The 20,711-nt window shown below is 61.9% G+C and overlaps 2 protein-coding genes and 1 long non-coding RNA gene across 4 annotated transcripts; 1 reads left to right on the forward strand and 2 right to left on the reverse strand.

Moving 5' to 3' along the window:
* Positions 1 to 1,400: 1,400 nt before the first annotated feature.
* On the reverse strand, positions 1,401 to 3,492 carry LOC137462658 (uncharacterized). Its single transcript, XR_010993743.1, has 2 exons — positions 3,049 to 3,492; positions 1,401 to 1,641 (listed from the first exon to the last, which is right to left on the reverse strand). It is a non-coding gene; the product is annotated as an uncharacterized lncRNA (long non-coding RNA).
* Positions 2,252 to 7,167, forward strand: SMPD2 (sphingomyelin phosphodiesterase 2). Its single transcript, XM_068173224.1, has 11 exons — positions 2,252 to 2,285; positions 3,777 to 3,879; positions 4,334 to 4,430; positions 4,517 to 4,593; positions 4,805 to 4,898; positions 4,987 to 5,076; positions 5,415 to 5,497; positions 5,696 to 5,828; positions 5,900 to 6,004; positions 6,083 to 6,239; positions 6,454 to 7,167. The coding sequence occupies exons 2-11, from the start codon at positions 3,830 to 3,832 to the stop codon at positions 6,795 to 6,797; spliced, it is 1,230 nt and encodes a 409-aa protein (XP_068029325.1). The 5' UTR covers positions 2,252 to 2,285; positions 3,777 to 3,829; the 3' UTR covers positions 6,798 to 7,167.
* Positions 7,168 to 7,169: 2 nt separating this feature from the next.
* MICAL1 (microtubule associated monooxygenase, calponin and LIM domain containing 1) lies at positions 7,170 to 15,787 on the reverse strand. Of its 2 annotated transcripts, XM_068173212.1 has the most exons (24): positions 15,487 to 15,787; positions 14,609 to 14,816; positions 14,421 to 14,528; positions 14,142 to 14,240; positions 13,909 to 14,064; positions 13,602 to 13,702; positions 13,086 to 13,343; positions 12,566 to 12,681; positions 12,357 to 12,483; positions 12,008 to 12,080; positions 11,463 to 11,613; positions 11,202 to 11,389; positions 10,985 to 11,091; positions 10,851 to 10,901; positions 10,676 to 10,753; positions 10,166 to 10,340; positions 9,987 to 10,069; positions 9,432 to 9,885; positions 9,225 to 9,313; positions 8,962 to 9,060; positions 8,744 to 8,837; positions 8,567 to 8,666; positions 8,396 to 8,469; positions 7,170 to 8,291 (listed from the first exon to the last, which is right to left on the reverse strand). In XM_068173212.1, exons 1-24 carry the CDS (start codon positions 15,745 to 15,747, stop codon positions 8,161 to 8,163), a joined length of 3,381 nt encoding a protein of 1,126 aa, XP_068029313.1. In that variant the 5' UTR covers positions 15,748 to 15,787; the 3' UTR covers positions 7,170 to 8,160. The 2 variants fall into 2 exon arrangements, with proteins under 2 accessions (XP_068029313.1, XP_068029314.1); XM_068173213.1 differs by lacking the exon at positions 10,676 to 10,753.
* Between the last annotated feature and the right edge of the window lie 4,924 nt (positions 15,788 to 20,711).

Below are 20,711 nucleotides of genomic sequence, written 5' to 3' on the forward strand. Positions count from 1 at the left end.
CCTCCATCTCTGGCTGGGTTTTGTGGGGGTTTCCTTGAGCTGTGTGTGTACTTTCAGGAATTGCACTTGGGGGGTGGCCCAGGCTCAGCGTCCCCACTGTGGTCACTTGCTGAGGAGTCATGAGTAGAGAGCAGTGAGGGCAGATTGCCTGATTTATTTTGTATATGTACATTTTCCTTGTTTCTTTTCTTTTCTTTTTTTTTTTTTTTCTTGTTCCTTCACCTTTTTTTACCTTCTTTCTGCGATGACTGTTCCAAACTGCTCCGTCCGCTCTCCTGCATCCTGTGGGAAGTGGCCAGGGAGGGGAAAAACATATTGAGCAATGCAGGGCCAAGCTGTCAGTGGGCAGAGTTTGGGACAGAAAGGACAGAGACAGACAGGGGACAGAGAACAGGAGGGATGCCAGGATAAGGGACTGGGTCAGCTTGGAGGTATTTTTGTGGCTGCAGCCCAAAGTAAGCCAAGGCATAGTGCCCAGTCTTGAGGCTGCAACTGCAAGGGCAGAGTCTGGGGAAAGCAACCCCAGGGTGCAGGAGGGTCACAGAGGGGACAGAGTTGGCAGGGAGCAGGGTGGCAGGAGGCTGGCAGGGGGACAGAGAGCCCGAGGTGGCCAGGTCTGGATGGGTTTCTCATATTGGCAGGGAAGTGAAGGCAGTGGGAAGGAGGGCAGGAGTGTTTTGAGGGGCACTGCAGCCGCTTTGGGAGGGGGACAGGGCAGGTTTAGGCTCAGTGCTGCCAGTGCACGGAGCAGGAGTAGCCCCAGAGCTCAGGAAAGCGCCTTGGCTGCCACCTTGATGCCACGTGTCCTGTGAGGCATGGGGACTTCGACCTCTTGCTGCTGGGAAAAGCCACCCATCCCTGTGGGACGGGGCAGAGCCGTGCCAGCCCCGTGCCAGGCCGAGGGCTCAGTGGTGGGACTGGACTGAGGTGGCTGCTGTGAGCAGGGCGGACGGAGCAGGGAGGGAAAGAGAGAGGGAAAAATCCAAGGCCAGGCACTGGCAAACCATGCCAGGGCTGTGCTGGGGCTCTCTGGCCAAGTTCTCATATGTAGCATGTTTGTTTGTTGTTTTTTTAGGTTTTTGGTTGTTTTTTTTTTTTTTTTCCCTTCTGTTTCACTCACTGATCTAAAACTCTGGGAATGGAAACTCAGAACTCCCCCACCATAAAACACAGGCGTGCCCCGCTCCCAGCCCCGATGGGGGACAAAGCTCTTTGGTAACTGGACCGGTTTGTGCCTCCATCCCTCCCTCCCTCCTGCCTGCACCGAGCCCAGGGCTCACACTGCACCCCACGCACACAGACTGGTGCCCCCAGCAGCCCTGGCTGGGGTTTAGTCATGATCCCAGAGACACTTTCTCAACTCCCCCAGCCCCTCCGTTTGCCTCCAGTGTATTTATGAATTTCACATGAAGTACTGTTTTATTTTTTTAAAGACTTTGTAAAGCTTACCAGGGTTACAATCACCATTTTTAGAGCTGCGTCAGTCCACAATGTTAAAAATCAATTTTTTTATGTATTATATTTTTTGTGTATTTTTTTTAATCCAGCTGTGATGGGTTGTATCATATATTTGTTGTGTTTACTGTATCTGTCCAACTTCAAAGAGAGAAGACTGTGGAGCTCCGAGAAAACTACGGTCTGCTGAAAAAAACCATTAAAATTATTTGTTCATGGGTTGGCTCAAGCAGTTCTGAAGTTCATATTTTATTTCTTGGGATTTTCTTCGACAGCCAGGACTGTGAGAGGCGCCACGTCCCATGTAAGCCCTTGGCTGGGTAACGCTTCTCCTGGGACCCCAATTCTGGGTACCAGGATGTGTTTTGCTCTAGTTTGCATCACTGCTGCAGGGTCTGCTTGGGAAAAGTTGGGTTGGCCATGGCAGACGCTTCCCTGTTCCCTGTGCCTTCCCGCAGCATCCCTGGGTTCAGGAACACCTTTTAGAGGGTCGCACCTTCGCCCGCAGGGTGACAAGGAGCTGCTCTGCCCCACCACCACCCCTCCAAGCGCTGCACACACCCCACCCTACACCCGGGGACACACGCCACGTGTTTCACCAGCGGCCGCCTTCCCCCGCGCTGCGAGCCGCGCGTACCGCGCCATCCCCCCCGCACCCCGGCGCGCCCCGTTCCACCCATCACGCCACCACACCCTCCCGGGCCTCCTCCGCCCTTCCCGGCCCCATTCACTCCCCCGGCCCCGGTCCCGGTCCTGCCCCTTCCGCCCCGCTCCGCTGCCTGCCGGGACGCGTAGTCCCGCGGCCCCGCGCCGCTCCCGGCCCGCTGCAGGTCCGCTCCCGGCCCCGCCGATCGCCCCCGCTCCTCCCGGCCCCGCTCCGCCTGTTGCTCCGATCCTCCCACGGCCCCGCTCCGCCTGTTGCTCCGGTCCTCCCATGGCCCCGCTCCTCCGGTCACCCCGCTGCCGCCCCCGCTCGTCCTGCGGCTCCGCTCCTCCCCAGCTCGGATCCTCCTGCCGCTCCGCTCCCCCGCTGGCCCCGCTCCTGTCCCCGCTCCTGTCCCCGCTCCGCTCCCCCGCTGGCCCCGCTCCCGTCCCCGCTCCTGTCCCCGCTCCCGTCCCCGCTCCTGGCCCCGCTCCTGTCCCCGCTCCTGTCCCCGCTCCGCTCCCCCGCTCCTGTCCCCGCTCCGCTCCCCCGCTCCTGTCCCCGCTCCGCTGTTTCCCCGCTGGCCCCGCTCCTGTCCCCGCTCCTGTCCCCGCTCCGCTCCCCCGCTGGCCCCGCTCCTGTCCCCGCTCCTGTCCCCGCTCCTGTCCCCGCTCCGCTCCCCCGCTGGCCCCGCTCCCGTCCCCGCTCCTGTCCCCGCTCCGCTGTTTCCCCGCTGGCCCCGCTCCTGTCCCCGCTCCGCTCCCCCGCTCCTGTCCCCGCTCCGCTGTTTCCCCGCTGGCCCCGCTCCTGTCCCCGCTCCTGTCCCCGCTCCGCTCCCCCGCTGGCCCCGCTCCTGTCCCCGCTCCTGTCCCCGCTCCTGTCCCCGCTCCGCTCCCCCGCTGGCCCCGCTCCTGTCCCCGCTCCTGTCCCCGCTCCTGTCCCCGCTCCACCTGTTGCCGCTGTCCCGCTCCTGTCCCCGCCGCATTCCTCGGCGAGCGGGGAGCGTCCCTGGGGGCTCAGGCTTGGTAGAAGCCGCCGGCATTAATTAGCGCGGCTCAGGAACGGGATGAGCCCGCCGGGTAATCCCGCCGGGGCAGGCAGAGCCCGGCTGCCCGCACCGGCATCCTGGAGCTCCGGGGCTGCTCTTTTTAGCTTCTAAACCGGAAATTGGACAATCTCACGGGGTCAGGCAGGGGGGAAGCGGAGCCGGCGGAGCGCTGGGGCTGCTCCGGCGCTGCTGGCTCTGCCGGGGTTTGGGGTCCCGAAAAGGATCCGTGGGCTTCCCGAGTGGGGAGGTGTGTGACCGTGTCCCATGCCCGTGCCTCGCAGCTCCACTTTGAAACCAGGATGAAAGCCCATCCTGGAGCACAACTCGCTGACAGGCAGAGGGGTCGAGCCCTGTAGCCCATTCCTGGCCCACCGGTGTCCCCAGCCACTCCATGTAGGGTTACATGGGTGGTTTGGGTGCGTGGATCCCTGTACGGGGCCAGTTTGGGGTTCGGGGTGGTCCTTGCGTGCAAGAAAGGAGGTGAAAGGCCTGGAGCACCCCGAGCATTTTTCCTTCCTTCCTGGCCTTGACCTTGGCTCAGCCCTTCCGCCTTCCTGGCCTGGCTCCTTGGCTCTGTCCTGCAGCCTGCACGGGCTCCTGGGGGCTGCCACTCCAACCCGCTCCCTGCAGGTCCCCCCTCTGCCTGGCGCTGCCCGCTGACCCCCCCAGAGCCCCGACAAGCGATGGAGGGAGAGCCCACCCTGCGCCTCCGTATCTTCGACCTCAACTGCTGGTGAGTCCAGACTTTGCCGGGTCTGTGCCAGGCTGTGTGGGTGGAGATGGGGGCACCACACTGGGGGAGGGGTCCCGCCTTGGGGTTACCTTTGTGGCCCCTTCGTTTTGGGGTCACATCACTCTCCCCGCCCCAGAGGGTCATGAGGTGCTTGGCTGGTTAGTGCCTTCTGTCCCTTCCGTGCTTGTTAGCCCCAGAAAAAACCCCCATTTGCATCCCAAGCAGGGATGAGCTGCCTCAATTCTGCAGGCAGGAGAAGCTGTCCCCAAACAGCCTCCCTGCCTCTTGTCCCCATGTCCTCGCATGGCCCTTTCCCCTTCCCATCTTTCCCATCTGCATCCTGCTTCTGCTGGTACTGGAGCCCTCTCTCTCCCTCGTTTTGGGCCACAATGGGCCCCAACAGCCCCCATGGCCCTGTCCCCAGCAGGCTTTGACCATCACCCCTCTCTGGCAGGGCCATCCGCTACCTGAGCAAGCGGCGGCAGGAGCGCGTCCGGCTCATCGGGGACACGCTGCGCCAGGAGGGCTTTGACCTGGTGCTGCTCCAGGAGGTGAGGGCAGTTTGTGAGCCAAGTGCACCCATTCCCAGCCTGGGAGATGGGCATGACTGCTCTCAGCCTATCCCTCTGTCCTCCAGGTGTGGAGCGAGCAGGACTACAGTGACCTGAAGGTGAAACTAGCAGGCTGTTATCCCTTCTCCCATTACTTCCGCAGGTGAGAAGGGCAAGGTCAGCTCCCCAGGGCTGTCTGTGGGGCGGTGCCAGCACCACCTCTGTTGCTGTGGGAGACCCCATGCCTGGGCAGCAGGATGCTCACAGGAGCACACTGGGACCCAGGCACCCGGGGAGTCCTCCTGGCCCAGGGCTAGGGCGAGGCAGAGGTTTTGGGAACCTCATCTCCTCACTGTGCTTCTTCCCTCCCACAGTGGCGTGATCGGCAGCGGCCTCTGCATCTTCTCCAGGTTCCCCATTCTGGACACACTCCTCTACCAGTACTCACTGAATGGGTACCCCTACATGGTAAGTGGGGTGGGGGGCACATGGCTCCATGGTGTCCATCCCCACAGAGCCTCAGTAGCCCTGACCTGCCCTTCCTCCCCTTGGGCAGCTCCAGCATGGGGACTGGTTCTGTGGCAAGTCCGTCGGTCTCGTCATTATGAAGATCTCGGGGATCATCTTCAACGTCTACGTCACCCACGTGAGCAACCCAGGGAAGAACCCAGCCAGCGTGGGAGGAACAATGGGGAGGAGGGCAATGAGTGGCCATACTCCTCCATTACTGTCCCCTTGCTTTAACCACTGCCCTCCACCCTCTGCCCTGGACTATGCACTGATTTAATAAAATATTGCTTGGGGCAGCAGGCAGGGACCCATCATCTGGTTGTGCACTGGGGTGAGCATCCCAGGCTCTCCCCCGTGGGGGTGACATAAAGGCAGAGGTGTTGGCAGGGACTGTTTGGAGGGGTGGGGTGGGTTTGCAGGGAGCCTGGGAGCAGGGCAGGAGTCACAGCCCCTTTGCTTTCCCTGTCTCTCCAGCTGCACGCCGAGTACTGCCGGGACAAGGACGCCTACCTGCCCCACCGCCTGCTGCAGGCCTGGGAGCTGGCACAGTTCATCCGGTGAGCAGCTGCGGGGTGTCCCCCTGCAGGTCCCCAGGACACGTGTGGTCACCCCTGGCCCTGGGGCTTGCACTGCAGAGAGCTCCCATTTGCACCAGTCCCAGTCAGGAATAAGGTGGAGGAGCACTGGGCAGGTCCCAGTCACTCCAGTCGGGTGCCAGGCAGGGCAGGGAAGGACAGCCACCCTTGTCCCCACAGACACACCTCAAAGGCAGCAGATGTGGTGCTGCTGGGAGGGGACCTGAACATGCACCCTGAAGATGTGGGCATCCGGCTGCTGCGTGGCTGGACGGGGCTGCGGGACGCCTTTGCTGAGGCCACGCACTTTGAGGTGAGCTGAGGGGATGAGTGGGGTCCCAGGGCACACCAAGAGCCCCCAACTCACCCAGGCTCTTGTCTCAGGGCTGTAAGAACGGCTGCACGCTTGTCCCTGACAACTGCTTCACTGACAAGTCAGAGCTGCTGCCCTTCCCGCTGGGCATCCGCATTGACTACATCCTCTACAAGGTAACGGGGAGTGTCTGCCCGCCAGCTGTCAGTGGTGGGGGTGAGGCACTGGTGTGACCCCCTTGTCCCCTCACCCAGGCCATCTCCAGCTTCACGGTGAAGTGTGAAGAACTGAAGACCACCACGGGGCAAGCCCCAGGCATGGACATCCCCTTCTCAGACCATGAAGCCGTGATGGCAACACTGCACATCCAGAGGCAGGGGCAGCCTGCAGGTGCCACCCTTGGCACAGCTGGTAAGTCGGGGGGCTGCTGCCAGCATCCACTGGGGGGCTGGTGGATGGACTGGTGGGGTTGGATGGAGTTCTTTGGGGACATTCCCCCTTGCGGTGCTGCTTGTGGAGGGCTGCAGGGCAGTGGGGATGGGACAAGGCTATCGGGGTGGTATGGGGAGGGGTATAGGGATGGTATATGGGGGTCCCACCCTGCTGAGGGCCCGTGTCCCCACAGACCCCGCACTGGTGGATGTGGTGACAGAGGCACGGACAGAGGTGGGCGCGGGGCTGCAGGCGGCGCGGCGGCAGCGCTACTCCTCGGGCAGGATGGCCGTGCTGGCCCTGCTGCTGCTGCTGCTCCAGGCCGCGGCTGCACTGGGCACACTGGCTGGACTGGGCGCAGAGCAGCCCTTCCCCAAGCTCTCCTTCTGCCTGCTGGCCTTCCTCGCCCTCGGCGTCCTCGTCCTCGCCACCGGTCTCCACCTGTTTCACACCATGGAGGTGAAGATGCTGCACGGCACCGAGGACCAGATGTGCATGGTACTGCGGGCCCTGCAGGAGCGTCCCAGCGAAGGCTGAGCTGAGGCTCTGGGTGTCCCACAAAGTCCCCTCGGCCACACCATGTCCCCTGTTTCATCCAGCTTCAGTTCTTAGGCAAGCAGCACTGCAGCCAATGCAGTAGTGCAGGTTTGACAGCTGCCTCTGGGTGAAATTAAGGTTTTTGGGGTAGATTTATTGCATTGACCCCTGTGAGAACCAAATGGAGACAGATTTTTATTGCTGTCTTTTTAAATACACTCTTTTGTACATGGAGGGACCCACTGGCCTGGCTGGAAGGCTTGAGACACTGAGGCTCCCCTTCCCTGGGCTGGCCTCAAATTTTACACTGGTGGCTGTTCCGGCAACTAGTCCTGACTAATGGAAAATAAAGGCAATATTTTAACCTTTGGCACCGGGTCAGAGGGGCTTTATTAGTAGGGAGGGGGTTTGCAGCAGGATTGTAGGGCTGGTACAAACACAGGGAGGGCTGGAGGAGGTGCTGAGGGGAATGGCAGGATGAGGGCTGGGCACAGGGTGGTGTTGCTAAAAGAGGAATCTATGCCTGGGACCCCCATCCCAGCACATGAGCACCATCTGGCCACAGAGGCAACAGCCAGGGACTCCAGGGGCATCTGAGGTTTCTTCAAGCAGAAGAAATCCCAAAGGGGCAAGGAGGGCCTAGCCACTGGTGTCCCTTGTCCTCGGTATTAAGAGTGCTGGCCCTGAGCACAATTCCCATAGGAGCTCCTGGACAAAAAGCCCTTTCCTGGCCCAAGGGGCTCATGGCAGGGTTCTGACCCTGGTTTCCTGCAGCAGTTGGGGACAGTGTGGATGTGGCATCCAAAAGCAGTGGTGCAGAGCAGCTGGACTAGCCCAGTCTGTCTGTCACTGGCCCCAACTTGTACAGCCAGATGTCCTTTGAGATGGACAGTTCAGACTGGGATGGATGTCCTCAGCTGGGAAGGATGTCCCAGGGTGGCTTCGAGGGACCATTGCTGAAGGTGCCCCTGCACATATGGCATCTGCCCTGTGGCCTGTCTCTGGTGGCCAGTCACCTCCTTGCTGCTGGGAGCCACCAGAACCCTCTTTTGCAGTCCCCTGCGAGTCTTGTTTTCCAGCAAGCACAAGGCAAAGGCAATCCAGCCACGCACAGGAATGCCCTCTCAGCACCCCAAGGCTGAGTGCTTCTCGGTGCCTCCTCATGTGGGCATCCACCAGCGGGTCTGGCCCCTCCGTGACAGACTTTGGCAAGCGGGGAGCTGGATTTGCTGTGGCAGCTGCTGGCACCTGGGGCATCGCCACCTCCAGAGGTAGCTCAGAGTGATGCTCGGCCCAGGGCTCACTCACACACAGACTCTGCTTGTCCCCCGGGGAGGAGCCGGTGGCTCCGGGGCTGTGCGGGTCAAGCCCGCAGCTCACTGAGCCGCTTCTCCTCCTGCAACTGGATGAGGACGTTCCGCTTATTCACGACCTCCACCAGCTGCTTCAGGATCTCCTGCTCAGCCTTCTCATCCTCGGGTGTCTTCAGGGCATCTGTGGGTGCAGGGGGCCACAGTAGAGCTGGGAAGGCCACAAGCCCTGACCTGCCCCCTGCACCGTGCACAGGGATCCTCTCCCTGGCATGTGCTGGCACTCACCCTCCTTGTTCATGTAGCTCCGGAGCTTCTCGTCAAGCTGACACTGCTGCTCCTCCAGCTTCAGTTCCTGCACCCTGTGGGGAGGAAAAGGGTGTGCTGGGTACTGGCTTCGCAGGGCACTGGGGTGAGCTGAGCCCCCACACCGACCAGGGAGCATCCCCCAAGCCTCACGCGATCATGAGGTCCGACTCCTCGGTCATTAGATTGTTCTTCTTCTGGACCAGGTAGAGCAGCTGGTTTGTCCACTGTGTCTGCTGGTCAGCCGGGCTCTCTGCAGGACAGGGGAATGGTCAGCAGGGTGCACACCCCCATTGCAGGGTCACAGTGCTCCGTCCACCCTGGCCTTACCATTCTCATCCCGGAGTAACTTCTCCAGCTTGATGCCCTGCTGCTCCAGTTCCCGGAATGTCACCTCGATCTCCTCCAGCCGCCTCTGGATGGCCTGGAAGAGAAGGGCAGCAGTCACCTGCAGGCCAGCACCTGCCAGCATGTGGCCACCAGCAGCAGGACGGAGGGGACAGGGTACAGCGCCACGCTGGGGACCTGGCTCTCCCCTGTGGGGTTACCTGGGCTCTGCAGAACCTCTTCATCTGGGATTCCCTGGCCCGGCGAGCCAATGTGCGCTTCCAGGTGGGGAATTTCTCCTCTTCCCTGGGGTCTGGATACTGTGAAAGGACGGTGGCATGGGCAGGGGGGTCAGTCCCTGCACCAGGCACCTCCTGCCTTGGCAGCCACAGCTGAGCCAGACCTGATGCCTCTGTGAGAGGAGCAAGAGCCCCAGCTACCACCTGTGCTGGTGGTGCCACCATCACTTGGGGAAAATCCTCACCAACTCTTTCATGATGCCAAAGCCTGTGTCCTCCTCCTCCTCTTTCTCCTCCTCTCCCTCCCCCTCCTCGCTGTCACTCTCCTCCAAATCTGCCCAAGAAAAGAGCTGTTTCAGGCTGGTTCCTCGTGAGCAAGATGTGGGATACAGCAGGGTCCTGGAGGGAGTGAAAGCTCTGCTCATCTGGAGACTCCAGTTTGTACCACCTACCTTTCTCCATGTCAGTTTTCTCCTCCTCCTCCTTCCAGGCACCTTGTCCCTGCCGCAGGGCAGGGAGGGCCTCAGGTGCTGCTTGGAGCCTCAGACGAGCTGGCTTCAGTGGAGGCTCGGGCTCTGCTTCACTGGTGAGGTTCAGTGTGGACAGACTGAGCTTCTCCAGTGGTGTAAGGATGATCTTCCTCCTGCCCCCACTCTCCTCACCCTCCTCTGCTGTCCCTTGGGGCTCCGCTCTAGGAACCTCCTCTTCCCTCGCACCCCCTCCAGGCTGTGCCAGCAGCTCCTGCTCCTCCATGTCACCAGTATCTGCAGTGTCCTCAACACCCCCGGGCTCTTCCCCTGCCTGTGGGGCTGCTGGAGTGGGCTGAAGTGGAGTGGGTGCCCCCTCCGTGGGGGACACACATGACCTCCCAGCATCTGAGGGTGGCTGGGCAGCAGCATCAGCATCCTACAGCAGAGCCAGAGCAGAGGGGTGATGCACCACACCCAACCACCCCCCTAAACATTTTGCCTTTCCTCCATCACCTACAGGGATTTAGGGTGATTTACCCCATCAGGCAGTGCTGAAGCCTCATCCCGGGGCAGGTCCATGCTGGGTGGACTGGGGTAGTGCAGCGAGCAGTAAAAATGACCTGGGCGGGAGTGGGGGGAAGGGTGAACTCATGTGACAACCTGCAAGGTGGAGAAGTCCTGCCCCAAGCATTCCCCCTCCCCAAAAGCCGCCTCACCATCCTCCTCGTCGAAGGCGTAGTCGCCCAGGCGCAGGGTGGCCCCGCAGCGCCGGCACTGGAAGCAGCCGCGGTGGAAGAAGCGTCCCTCGGCGCTGGCTCGCTCCACGATGTAGACACGGCGCCCGCAGAAGTAGCAGGCGTCACTGTTCTCCCCTGTCCTCTCCCTCGGTGGCTGCGGGGGGAGAGGACAGGCAGGGGTGGTACCGGGGGCCTGGCACCCACCCTGCCCCGTGGCTGTGCCGGCAGCCATGGGGGCACGGGGCAGGGCTTTGCCCCTCTCGCGGCGCCGGGTCTGGGTGCTTGGGATGGGTGAGGGAGCGGCAAGCCTTGGCTCCGGAAAACCAGTTGGGTCAGGAAACAGGCAGGGAGGAGCTGGGAACATGTGGGCGTTCGCTTGTGCAGCCCTGGTCCCAGCCCTTGGCTTGGCCCTGCCAGCCACTGGTGCCCTCCCAGGTGCCCCCCTGCCCAGAGCTGGACCCTCCATCCCAAGGTGACACAAGGACCAACCTGCCCTGGGTCCATCACGATGGGTTGCGGCGGCTCGTGGGCACTGTCCTGAGTGTCTCCATCCGGCCCCCTGTCCAGCTACAAGTGACCCAAGGGGAGGGTCAGCCCCCCACTCTCCCCCCAGGATAGCTGCCCCCCAGCAGAGCCCCCCTTGGGGCACCTGGGGCAGACCCACCTCAGTGTCCCTGCGGCTCCTCTTGGCCTCACTGTCCTTCTGGGCACTGTCCTGCAAATCCAGAGGGGGTGGTAAGGGTGGGGAGTGTGACGGGGTTTTGGTGTGCCGTGAGGGTGTGGGTGGGGGTCCCTCACCTGGGTACGTTTGTGTGCCAGGTTCCGGCTCTTCTGCAGCTTGCTGAGGAAGAGGATGGCCCCTCGTGTGCCACGGGGAGACAGTGGCTTCTCGCTGACCTCCACCTCTGCACAGGACACGGCCATTTTGGTGGGACCCACCCAACAAAGATGAGAGCACCCAGCACCCAGCCCCAGTGCGGCTCAGGATGGGACAAATCCCCCCAAAATGTCACACCTGGAGAGGTCCCAAAGATTTGATAGAAGTGGCTGAGGTAGGTGATGAGGTCCAGGCGGTCAGGCTCTGTCATGGTGGCCATCTCAGTACTGGAGAGGACAGGCTGGATGCCCAGCTCCTGCTCTGCTATGTCCAGCAACATCTGGTGGGTCCGAATGGCATCCTGGGGGTCCACAGAGTCAAAGTCCCTGTGGGGAGACGTGGCTGCATTCAGGGTGGGCTCTGCAGGGTGGAGGGTTCCGGGGGCTCCCAGGCACTCACACCAGGTCGGGACGGAAGCGGTGGATGAGGGCGCAGAGGGCCAAGCCACTGGTCCAGGAAGTGCTGAAGTTGGTCACGGCCACGCCAGGGTATCCAGCCGTGCTGGCCTGGCACCAGCTCAGCAGCTCTTCACAGACAGCTCCAGGGGCCACTGGGTAGGCAGAGACAGGGGACACCCCACCCAGTCCACCTCCTGCCTCAGACTCCATGCTTTAACAGGGAAGGGATCCCATGGGAGCAAGCTGAGACACCCCGTCCCCCCACAACCCTCCCCGCAAGTCTCAATAACTATGTTGAGGAAGCATCTGTCAATATTTCATGGCTCAGCATCAGTGCAGCCTGGAGGGGCACAGCCTCCTCCCCAGAAGGCAGCAGGGGCCTGTGTCCCCACGTGGGCCACAAGCAGAGGGGATAGAAACCGTTGGTGTCACCAGGACAGCCTGCTGGACACAGACCATGGCGCAAGAAACAAGCACGGGGAGGAAAACCAGGGCAGTAGCCACTTGGGCTGCTGGAAGGAATGGGGCAGGAGTGGTTGCTCCTACCGGTGCTGAGCCGGTTGTCGCTCTTGCTCTTGTGGTCCACCTCCACCATGCCCACGAGGTAGAGGTCCCTGACCTGCCAATGGGGACACGCCAGTGGTGGGTCACCGCCTGTACAGAGCCAATGATACCCCGCAGGGAGGTGGCCCTGGCAAGGGGGACACCTGGACACCCCCCCACACCTCTCCAGAACCCTCCACCATCCACGATGGGCAACACACTCAATGTCCTGTGTACTAATAGCTTCAGTCTCACACCCTCTGGGGACAGGGGACTGGGTAAATTAGTGTCACCCTGACAGCCAGGGAGGCTGGGCTGGCTGGCTGTCCCATGGCACGACCTGGCCAGGTACCTGGCTGGCTTTGATGGCCTGCAGGTTGATGTTGGGGTAGCGCGTGGCCGGGTCGATGCTGTACTGACTGATGTTCTTGTTGGTGTTGTCTGGGGATGTCTGCGAAAGGCGCTGGTAGATGCTCTCCCTGGGTGCAAGGGACAGGGCTGGCATCACTGCTACCATCCTCACGTGCTCCAGACCCAGCCCAGCGGGATGGGGACACTCACCTCTCAGCCAGCACCTCCAGCGGGGGTGTCCCAGCTGCCCACCGCCGCACCATCCATGCTGCGTCGAAGGCGGCGAGGAAGCCCCTGGCCACGCCGGTGCCCAGCGGCCAGAAGGGCTGCAAAGGGAAAGGCAGAGCTGGAACTGGAGTTGCATGGCTGGTCGGGGCAGCTGGGAGGAGGCTGGGAGCTGCCAGGTTTGGCCGGGGATGAAAGAGGGAGCGGCGGCAGGACGCGCATGGAGAGGATGGGTGGCCATCTCCTCCCCAGCCAGCTCGGCTGCGTTTGGGGAGGGGCTGGGCTGCTCCTCCATCCTGAACCAACCCCAAATCTCCTGTGGTGCTGGAGAAGGGGATAACCTCCCCAAAACATGCCACTGCTGGGAGCCTGCCCAAGGATGGAGTATTTGGGATGGGCAATTGGGATGAGAAGCACTTAGGGAGGGGAAATATATTGCAGCCAATGCATCTTGCACGGAGAGGGAAATGGGGGCATGAGGTGGTGCTGCGGGGGAAACTCTCACCTCCACCAAGCAGTCGCCCACCAGCCCCAGGAGCACACGGCTGCCGTTGTGCTCCCGCACCAGCGCCGCGTTCTCCGAGCGCGTCATGCAGGTGAAGTCGAACATGTCAACATCTGGCAGGTGCCGGTGGTTGAGGGCAAACTCCAGTTCGGGCAGGCAGTAGTTGGTGGAGAAGTTGGCAGCTTCTTTGGCATAGCTAAGGAGGGCATCCCGGTTCACATTCTCCGGGGCCAGGAGGCTCTCGATGTCCGCCTTGTCCTGTGGGGATGGGGTGAAGCTGACTGGGATGTGGGAGGTGATGTTTGTCCCTCAGCCTGGGAGCACCCAGCTCTAGGGTGCAGCTGTGCCACTGCACTCTTGGTATCCTGGAAGGATTTTTCCTGTGGCGTAGGCAACAGCCGCTGCAGCCCCTACCACCCCAGGGTGTGCCGTTAAACCAGCATCCACAATTTGCATCCCACTTTCAAGGCTTTCAGCTGCCCATCGCTGTGAGATCCCAGATCCTGCCCTTCTCACCTGGAGGATGACCCCCTTCTTGAGCAAGCTCTGCTTCTTGGCCGTCATGACGAAATAGTGAGTGTCATCCTTGTAGTACACGATGTTTTCCAGGTCAATGCCTGGTGACAGGGAAGGGGCTGAGCCAGGGCCATGGGGTGTCCCAGCACTGGGCTCAGACACCAAATGTCCCCTGCAATGGGGTACCATGTGGGGACATGCACCCCATTACTGGGGACATCCTGGGGCTGAGCCTTCAGCTCCCTCAGGAGGGGGCAGGAGCCCCCGACGCCTCACATGTGGGGGTTGGGACCACGGGACCACTGACCCGTTTTGTTGTAGAGGTTCTGGAAGAACTTCTGGTTGTAGATTCGGGCCACGCCGCTGATCTCAGCCACCTCCACCTCGGCCCGGCTGTGGCGGTTGATGAAGTTGGTGGTGATGCCAATGGCCAGCTTCCCACGCGTCTCCTTCCGCTTGAACCCTGCAGGAGGGGAGAGGCGTGAGCCCCCAGCCAGCCCCCCGTATTGGTCCTGGGGCTGCAGGGACACCTGTTGTCACCTTCAGGGACAAATTTGCCGCCGCCAGCTGAGATGAGGACGTCAAACTCGTAGTGGGTGAGGGGAGAGGAACTGGGCTGCAGCACAGCCTGCCAGCCACCTGCAGGGAGAGGGGTGGTCATGAATGTGCTGGTCCCCAGGGAGCAGGGAAAGGGCTGCACCTCATTTCCCCCAAAAAGGCGTGCCCTGGGCTAGCAGGGGGACTGGGGGGCTCAGAGTGGCCACCCACAGCCCTGTCCTTGTCCACAGGAACGCCTCACGCCCTGCAGAGATACCGTACCTGCCTTGCCTGTGGGGGGAACAAGGCCCTCGAACCGCACATTAATGTGCACCTCCACCCCCAGGAGCAAAGCCACCTTCAGCAGGATCAGCTGGAGCTGCCGGATACCTGGGAGGGGAGAGAGGTCCTCAGGGCTGCACCCCTGAGTCCCTGGACTCCTCACACAGCCTGGTCCCCCTAAAACTCACTGATGTGGTCCAGCGTGCCAGTGCAGAAGCGCCCGTAGAACTTCTTGGCGCCCAGCGCCCGCAGGTCGTGGATGGTGAAGGGCCAGAGGTGCAGGACGTTGTTGCGGGAGAAGGAGTCGCGCTTCTCCAGCAGCACCACGCGGGCACCCAGCAGCGCCAGCTCGATGGCCGCCCGCAGCCCGCAGGGGCCAGCGCCCACCACCAGGCACTGCCACGGCACGGGACGGGCAGTGAAGCGGGTGGGCAGCCCCAAAGCAGGGTTTGGGTGAACCCCCCAGCACTCCCAGAGGCAGCACCTCCCTGCCTGCTGGGTCAGGATCTGGCCCTCCTCAGTGTTCCCCTGTTCTGCCTGATTCTCCCTGCAAACCGGGGTGCCCCCCACCCCCTGAACCTTGCCTTCACCCAGGGCAATGGCAGCAATTAAAGCATTGGGTGAGATAAGGTGCAGGTCTGCTGCAGCCCTGACATGGGTTTGGTCTCCTGACAGCTTGTGCACAGAGCTGGGACAACAGGGCACAGCAGTCAGGACAAAAGCCATCATCTGTGGGACAGGGAAGAGATCCTACTTGGGATGCTCCTATCTATCTCCCAGCAAGGACTTGACAGTTCCCTCAGCCCTGCCATGGGATGTCACCAGTGAGAGGCAGCTGGGAGGAGGAAGGACGCTGCTGGCTGGGTGGCACTGAGGTGGCATCATGCCATGGGGAGCTGAGCAGTGCTAATTAACATCCTGTCCCATTAAACTCCATCAACCTCCCGCCTGGCACACCCTGCATCCTCCTGGGATGAGAGCCAGAGTTTCCCAAGGGATGTTCTCACCCAAGACAAGGACACAGGGCAGGGAGAGACCCAAACCCCTCACCCCACATCCCAAGTACCTTGGTGCCAGCACAGGCTGTGCCCTGGTCGTAGTCCTTGTGCCCAGCTTTCTTATCGAGCTTGCTCCACAGGGCCTTGGCATTCCAGTAGTTGAGGGCAGCCTTGAGGCCGTGGTAGAGCTGTAGCCCACTGCCCTGCAGCCCCAGCTGCTGGCACAGCTCCACGAAGCAGCCCAGCACCTCCCGGCACTCCCCGGCACGCAGGAACCTCTCAAAGATGGCATGGGCCGGGTTGCCCGGCTCGTCGGCCGGCACACTCATCCCGAGTCACCCAGAAGCCTGGCAGAGGGACAGCAGAGGTCAGCAGGGAGGGGACCCTCCTGGATCCCCACCCACAAAGGTGTCCCATACCACACCTGGTGTCTCAGCGCCAGGTTTCCCAGCTGCGGGTGCTGTTGGGTGGTGATGGCACTGTCAAAATTGGCACACTTTGTGGCAGCAGTGATGGAACCGTCCCCGGATGCTGCACCCAGAGAGCCACGGTGTCACCCTGCCACGGTGGCGTCAGGGCAGGGCATGGGGAGGGCTGTGGCAGCAGTAAGTGGCTTCCTCCATGCAGCGGGTACCTGCAACAGCCAAGAGCAGAGCGAGTTGTTTTGGAGCGAAGATACCACTTCCTTCCTCCGCAGCCTCGGCCTCACTAGGGGGGGATGGGAGAGAGCTCCTGGCTTTAGGAATCAGCCACACAGCTGCTGCAGAAAGCAGCAAGACCAGACCAGGGGCCGGAGGGAGTAGGGTTGGATCCATCCCGCCGACCTGCAGCTGGAATGGGGTGATCTTTTCCCCCAGCTCCCCTTCTACCACTCCTGGAGTGGGGGGGAGCAGATTAGCACAGAGAAAGCACCGGCGAGGAAATCACCCTACAAGCAGCCCCATCATGCCACAGAAGCCGTGGGAGGAGAGGTGCAGCACATTCCCCATAGGCATCCCAAAACCCCCTACCCCTGGCATCTCCCAGGGGACCAGTTCTCCTTGCGTCTGTCTCACCCCCAGCACTGCCCTGAGCACCAGCCTGTGCCCTCTGTCTTGCCAGCCCGAGCACGAAGAACAAAGTTTTGCCTTTTCCAGCCACTGTCACCAAGCCCCGGGGCTGTGAAAGGCTCCCCCAGCCCAGCAGAGACACGGTGCTGCCCAGGAGGATCCGCTGGGAAAGCTCGGGAAGACGAGAGCTTCCACCTTTGAGCCCCGCTCTTTGCCCTCTCGCCCCTGGGTGTTATCGTGGGCACGTGGCAGCACCCGGAAGGTGGCGGCCACCCCTGCAGTGGGACAAGGATGTCATTAATAAATTAGGCAGCCCGCAGGAGGAGGGGGCTGGGGGCGTGCGGAGAAAGGAGTTACTTAAGCGCTTAAATTTTGTCTGGAAAGACCGAATTCTAGCTGGATTTCTAGTTCAGTCTCACTCAGGACTTTCCCGACACCAGAACATGCCTTACAAAGCAGTTCTGCACGGTCACCTTCCTTCCAATCACTTCTGCAGGTCACCTTCCCTTCCAGCCTTGCACTCAGGAAATCCGGGCATTTTAACCCCTTCCTTCCTGGGCAGACATAGGATAAGCCACCCAGTGGGGCACAGCAGGGGCTGGCACGCACCAGAGTGGCAGCGTGGGGACGGAGGACATGGCCTATGCATTCATGACAGGCCTGAAGACAGATTTCTGCTCTTCCCCTGAGCGCTGCTGGTGAGACAGGATGAGTCTGGGGAAACTGAGGCAGCGCTGAGAACCTCCCCAGAGAGTTTGCAGTGCTCCCACCCGTCCTTGTACCACAGAGGCTGCCCAGGCAGCACTGGCTGCCAGGCACCAGTGCCCCGTGCAGATGAGATGTCCTCCAGGAGCTCAAGTCACTGCACTGGTGCCTGCCAAGGTCACCACACAGGAGCCCCGGGGAGATGGGGCAAAGGCAGCTGCTCAGGCTGGGAGCATCCACTCCAGCCTCAGCAGCCCCTGGCTCTGAAAAAAGCCCATCTGTCGGCCTTGATTCCCACTGGACATGAGGCCAGGGGCAGCGTGCTGCCTGGGAAAGCTTTCCAGCCCCTACGCTTTGGCAGGGAGGCTCAGAGGAGGCAGAACAACAAGCCTTGTGTTACACGGTTTCCTACAGAAAGGATTAGCCTGCCAGCACTGGCACACTCAAACCCCCTTGACAACTGCAAGCAAGGTCAGAAACTCCTAGGAAGACTCAGTTCCTGCAGGTTTGATACAAAACCCCAGCTTTCAGCCCACAAAGGCCAGCGGCAGTGGAGGAGGGCACAGCCTGTGCCAGGCTGCCTCTGGCTCTGCTCTTTCCATCAAAGCCTTTTGCATTTCTTCCCTTAACACTGTTCCTGCAAGCAGGGAGGAAGAAGGGGGGTTGCAGCCAGCCCTGACTCATCTCATGTCAGCTTTGGTTGGCTGCAGAAATGTCTATGGGGACGTCACCTAGGTCTGAGACAGGAGGAGCACCCCTGGAGCAGGGACACCCCATCCCGCCTTGCGGGTCAGGGTCTCCCTCTTGCCCTTGCAGGAGAAGCAGCCTCTTGGGAGAAGCTGGGGGAAGCTGCTTGGGAGCTCACGTGGCTCCCAGGCACATGGAAATAGGGTGGGAAAGGACACGGCTTCAGAGCTGATGAAAGCTGGGAGGATTTTCAGCAGATTGCCTCGCTGCTGCTGCTGCGCTGGCTCCCAGCATGGACGGGCTGTCCTGGGTTTGGGATCCAGGCTCCCAGCATGGACGGGCTGTCCTGGGTTTGGGATCCAGGCTCCCAGCATGGACGGGCTGTCCTGGGTTTGGGATCCAGGCTCCCAGCATGGACGGGCTGTCCTGGGTTTGGGATCCAGGCTCCCAGCATGGACGGGCTGTCCTGGGTTTGGGATCCAGCCTGGACACCACAGGCCAGGCTGCTGAGCTGGGCTGGACCCCAGGAGAGCCCCCCCAGTGAAAGGCAGGATGGAGGGTTTCCTGTGACCATCCAACAGCTTGACCAAAGCCCTTGCTTTCAACCACCAGCTGAGCTGGGAGGGTGTCAGGAAGGGGTGAAGGCACTGGAAGCTCTTACAAACGTTACTGTGCTCAGGAGAAACATCCCAGGTGTGGGACTGGGCAGGGAGACCACCCTGGCCAAAGCCATGGAAACTTGCCTTGATTTGGGCGGGTTTGAATCCTTGGAGGGAGGGAAAAATCCCTGTCAGCTCCTCTGGTCTGAGGCAGGGATGTGGGTGCATGAGCACACCCCAGCTTTGCAAGGCCCCAGCATGGGGGGAAAGGCTGAGGAGAGGGGACAAACCTGCGTTACGCTTTGCTGGGGATCCACACACCACAGCCTGGCCACATCCCGGGCAGCCCTGGGCACGAACAACGCTTGGGGAGGATCAAACGTGCTCCCCAATTTTTGCTGCTCAGCCTGTACCCCTGCCCAACACCAGCCTACGGAAGGACCTGCCTCTTGCAGCTGAATTTTGGTAAAAAAAAAGGAAGTCTGGTCACGGCCAGGTTTCACACCCCACATCATTTTCCTCTTCCTACTTCTCCTTTACCCCAAAGCACATCTGCGGCAAAGACATCACCGTGATGATGCACAGAGCATCCCTCATGGATCTTAGCAAAGCTCTTCCCCGTCCTACTCATCGCTGGGAGCACTGGTGGAGGAGGAGGAGCAGGGACTACTCTCTTTCCCCTTTGTCCCGAGGGCAGCAGAGGCCAGCGGCTGGAGGGGAAAAGCAGCGGGGACGGAGCAGGGGGGACGCCGCTGCCCCCGGGAGAGGCTGCGGGGAGGGGTCAGCCGGAGAAAAAGCGCTACCCTGCCACGGAGCGTCCCAGGGACAAGCAGGACACAGGTTTGGGGGGCTGAGCCCTCCCCAGCACCGCAGAACCACCGCTCGGTTTTGCCACCCCCCGTCCCCACCCCGCGCTGCGATGCTCGCGGCGGGGCGGGCGGAGGGGACCGGCGCTCGGGATGCTGGCACCGAGCGGGGGGACACGGGGCCGGGGGGCAGCAGAGCCCGGACCTCCCCACGCCCAGGGATGCTCTGCCCGTCCTCACCCTCCACTCACCTCCACAGCTCCTCGGAGGGGGAAACTGAGGCACGGGCCGGGGCGTGGGGAGGGACCGGAGCTGGGCGCAGCCGGGAGAGATAGCAAGCAGGAAACGAGCTCCGGCTCTGCAAGCAGCAGCTGCCGGCCGGCCCGGCCCTCCTCTCCTTTGCCCTCCCCTCCTCGGCCTTCCCCTCCCCTCGCCTGCCCGACCCTCCCCCGCGGCCGGGGGGACCCAGGCCGGGCGGTGCCGGCAGAGGGGCGGCCCCCGGGCCACCTCTCTTTGTGCCGCCGCAGATGTAGCGCCGGGAGGTTGGGAACGGCAGGACGAGCGGTACAGCGCAACCCCAGCTGGGCTTTTTGTATTTTAGGGTGAGAAACCAGACTTTTCGCCAAGCAAGCAAAAACAATCGGGTGATGAAGCCAAAGCGCTTCATCCCCTTCCCGCTGTGCGGCTGTGCCGCTCCTCCCGCAGCAGAAACCGGCCAGGAGTGTGCTGGGGACACCGGAGGATCCGGGGCGGGGGGGACCCACCCAGTGCCGGCTCCGGACCCCGACCACCACAGCTCGCGTGGAAACTTCTGGGATTGTTTCCATTCCACCCGTATGGGAATGGTCCCAGTGGGGTGAAGGTACCTTGGGGCGGGCGGGGGAGCCCCCGGGGTCACCGAAGATCGCTGCTGGCCGGGTGCCTTTTGGGGTTTCTGGTGGCGGTGTCCTCGGGGTGCTGCTGGACATTTGCGGTGTGCTGGGACGGGTGTCACGGCAAGGGGGCTGTGACGCACGGGGACAACTTGCCACGAGACTGTGGACGGTGACTCAGGGACACGGGGCGAGCTGGCAAGCGGGCGTTGGTTACGTCGGTCACCCTGAGTCACCCGTGGCACTGCCGGCGGCTATAGCAAGCAGGGTGTCCAGCCCCGCACCTCCATCCCTCCCCTCTGCAGCCCCTCCAGCCCCTTCGTGGGGATCCTGGGGCAGAACCCCCACCATGGCAGCTCTGCCGGGCTCTGCTGGTCCCTGCAAAGCTGCTGGCTCCGGGTGCAGTGGAACCCACCCGTGTTTCGGGGCCGCGGGAGGCTGGGGCGGACACGGAAAGGAGGCGGCTGTGTCAAACCAGGCGCTTTTCCCAGGCGGTCGGAAACAGCTCCCTCTGTTTGTGAGCACTTCGTGGTGCCGTGGGAAGGGCTGATCACCGACCTGCGCCTCCCAGCCCC

Source organism: Anomalospiza imberbis, chromosome 26 (assembly GCF_031753505.1).
Source record: "Anomalospiza imberbis isolate Cuckoo-Finch-1a 21T00152 chromosome 26, ASM3175350v1, whole genome shotgun sequence".
Taxonomy (NCBI): Eukaryota; Metazoa; Chordata; class Aves; order Passeriformes; family Viduidae; genus Anomalospiza; species Anomalospiza imberbis.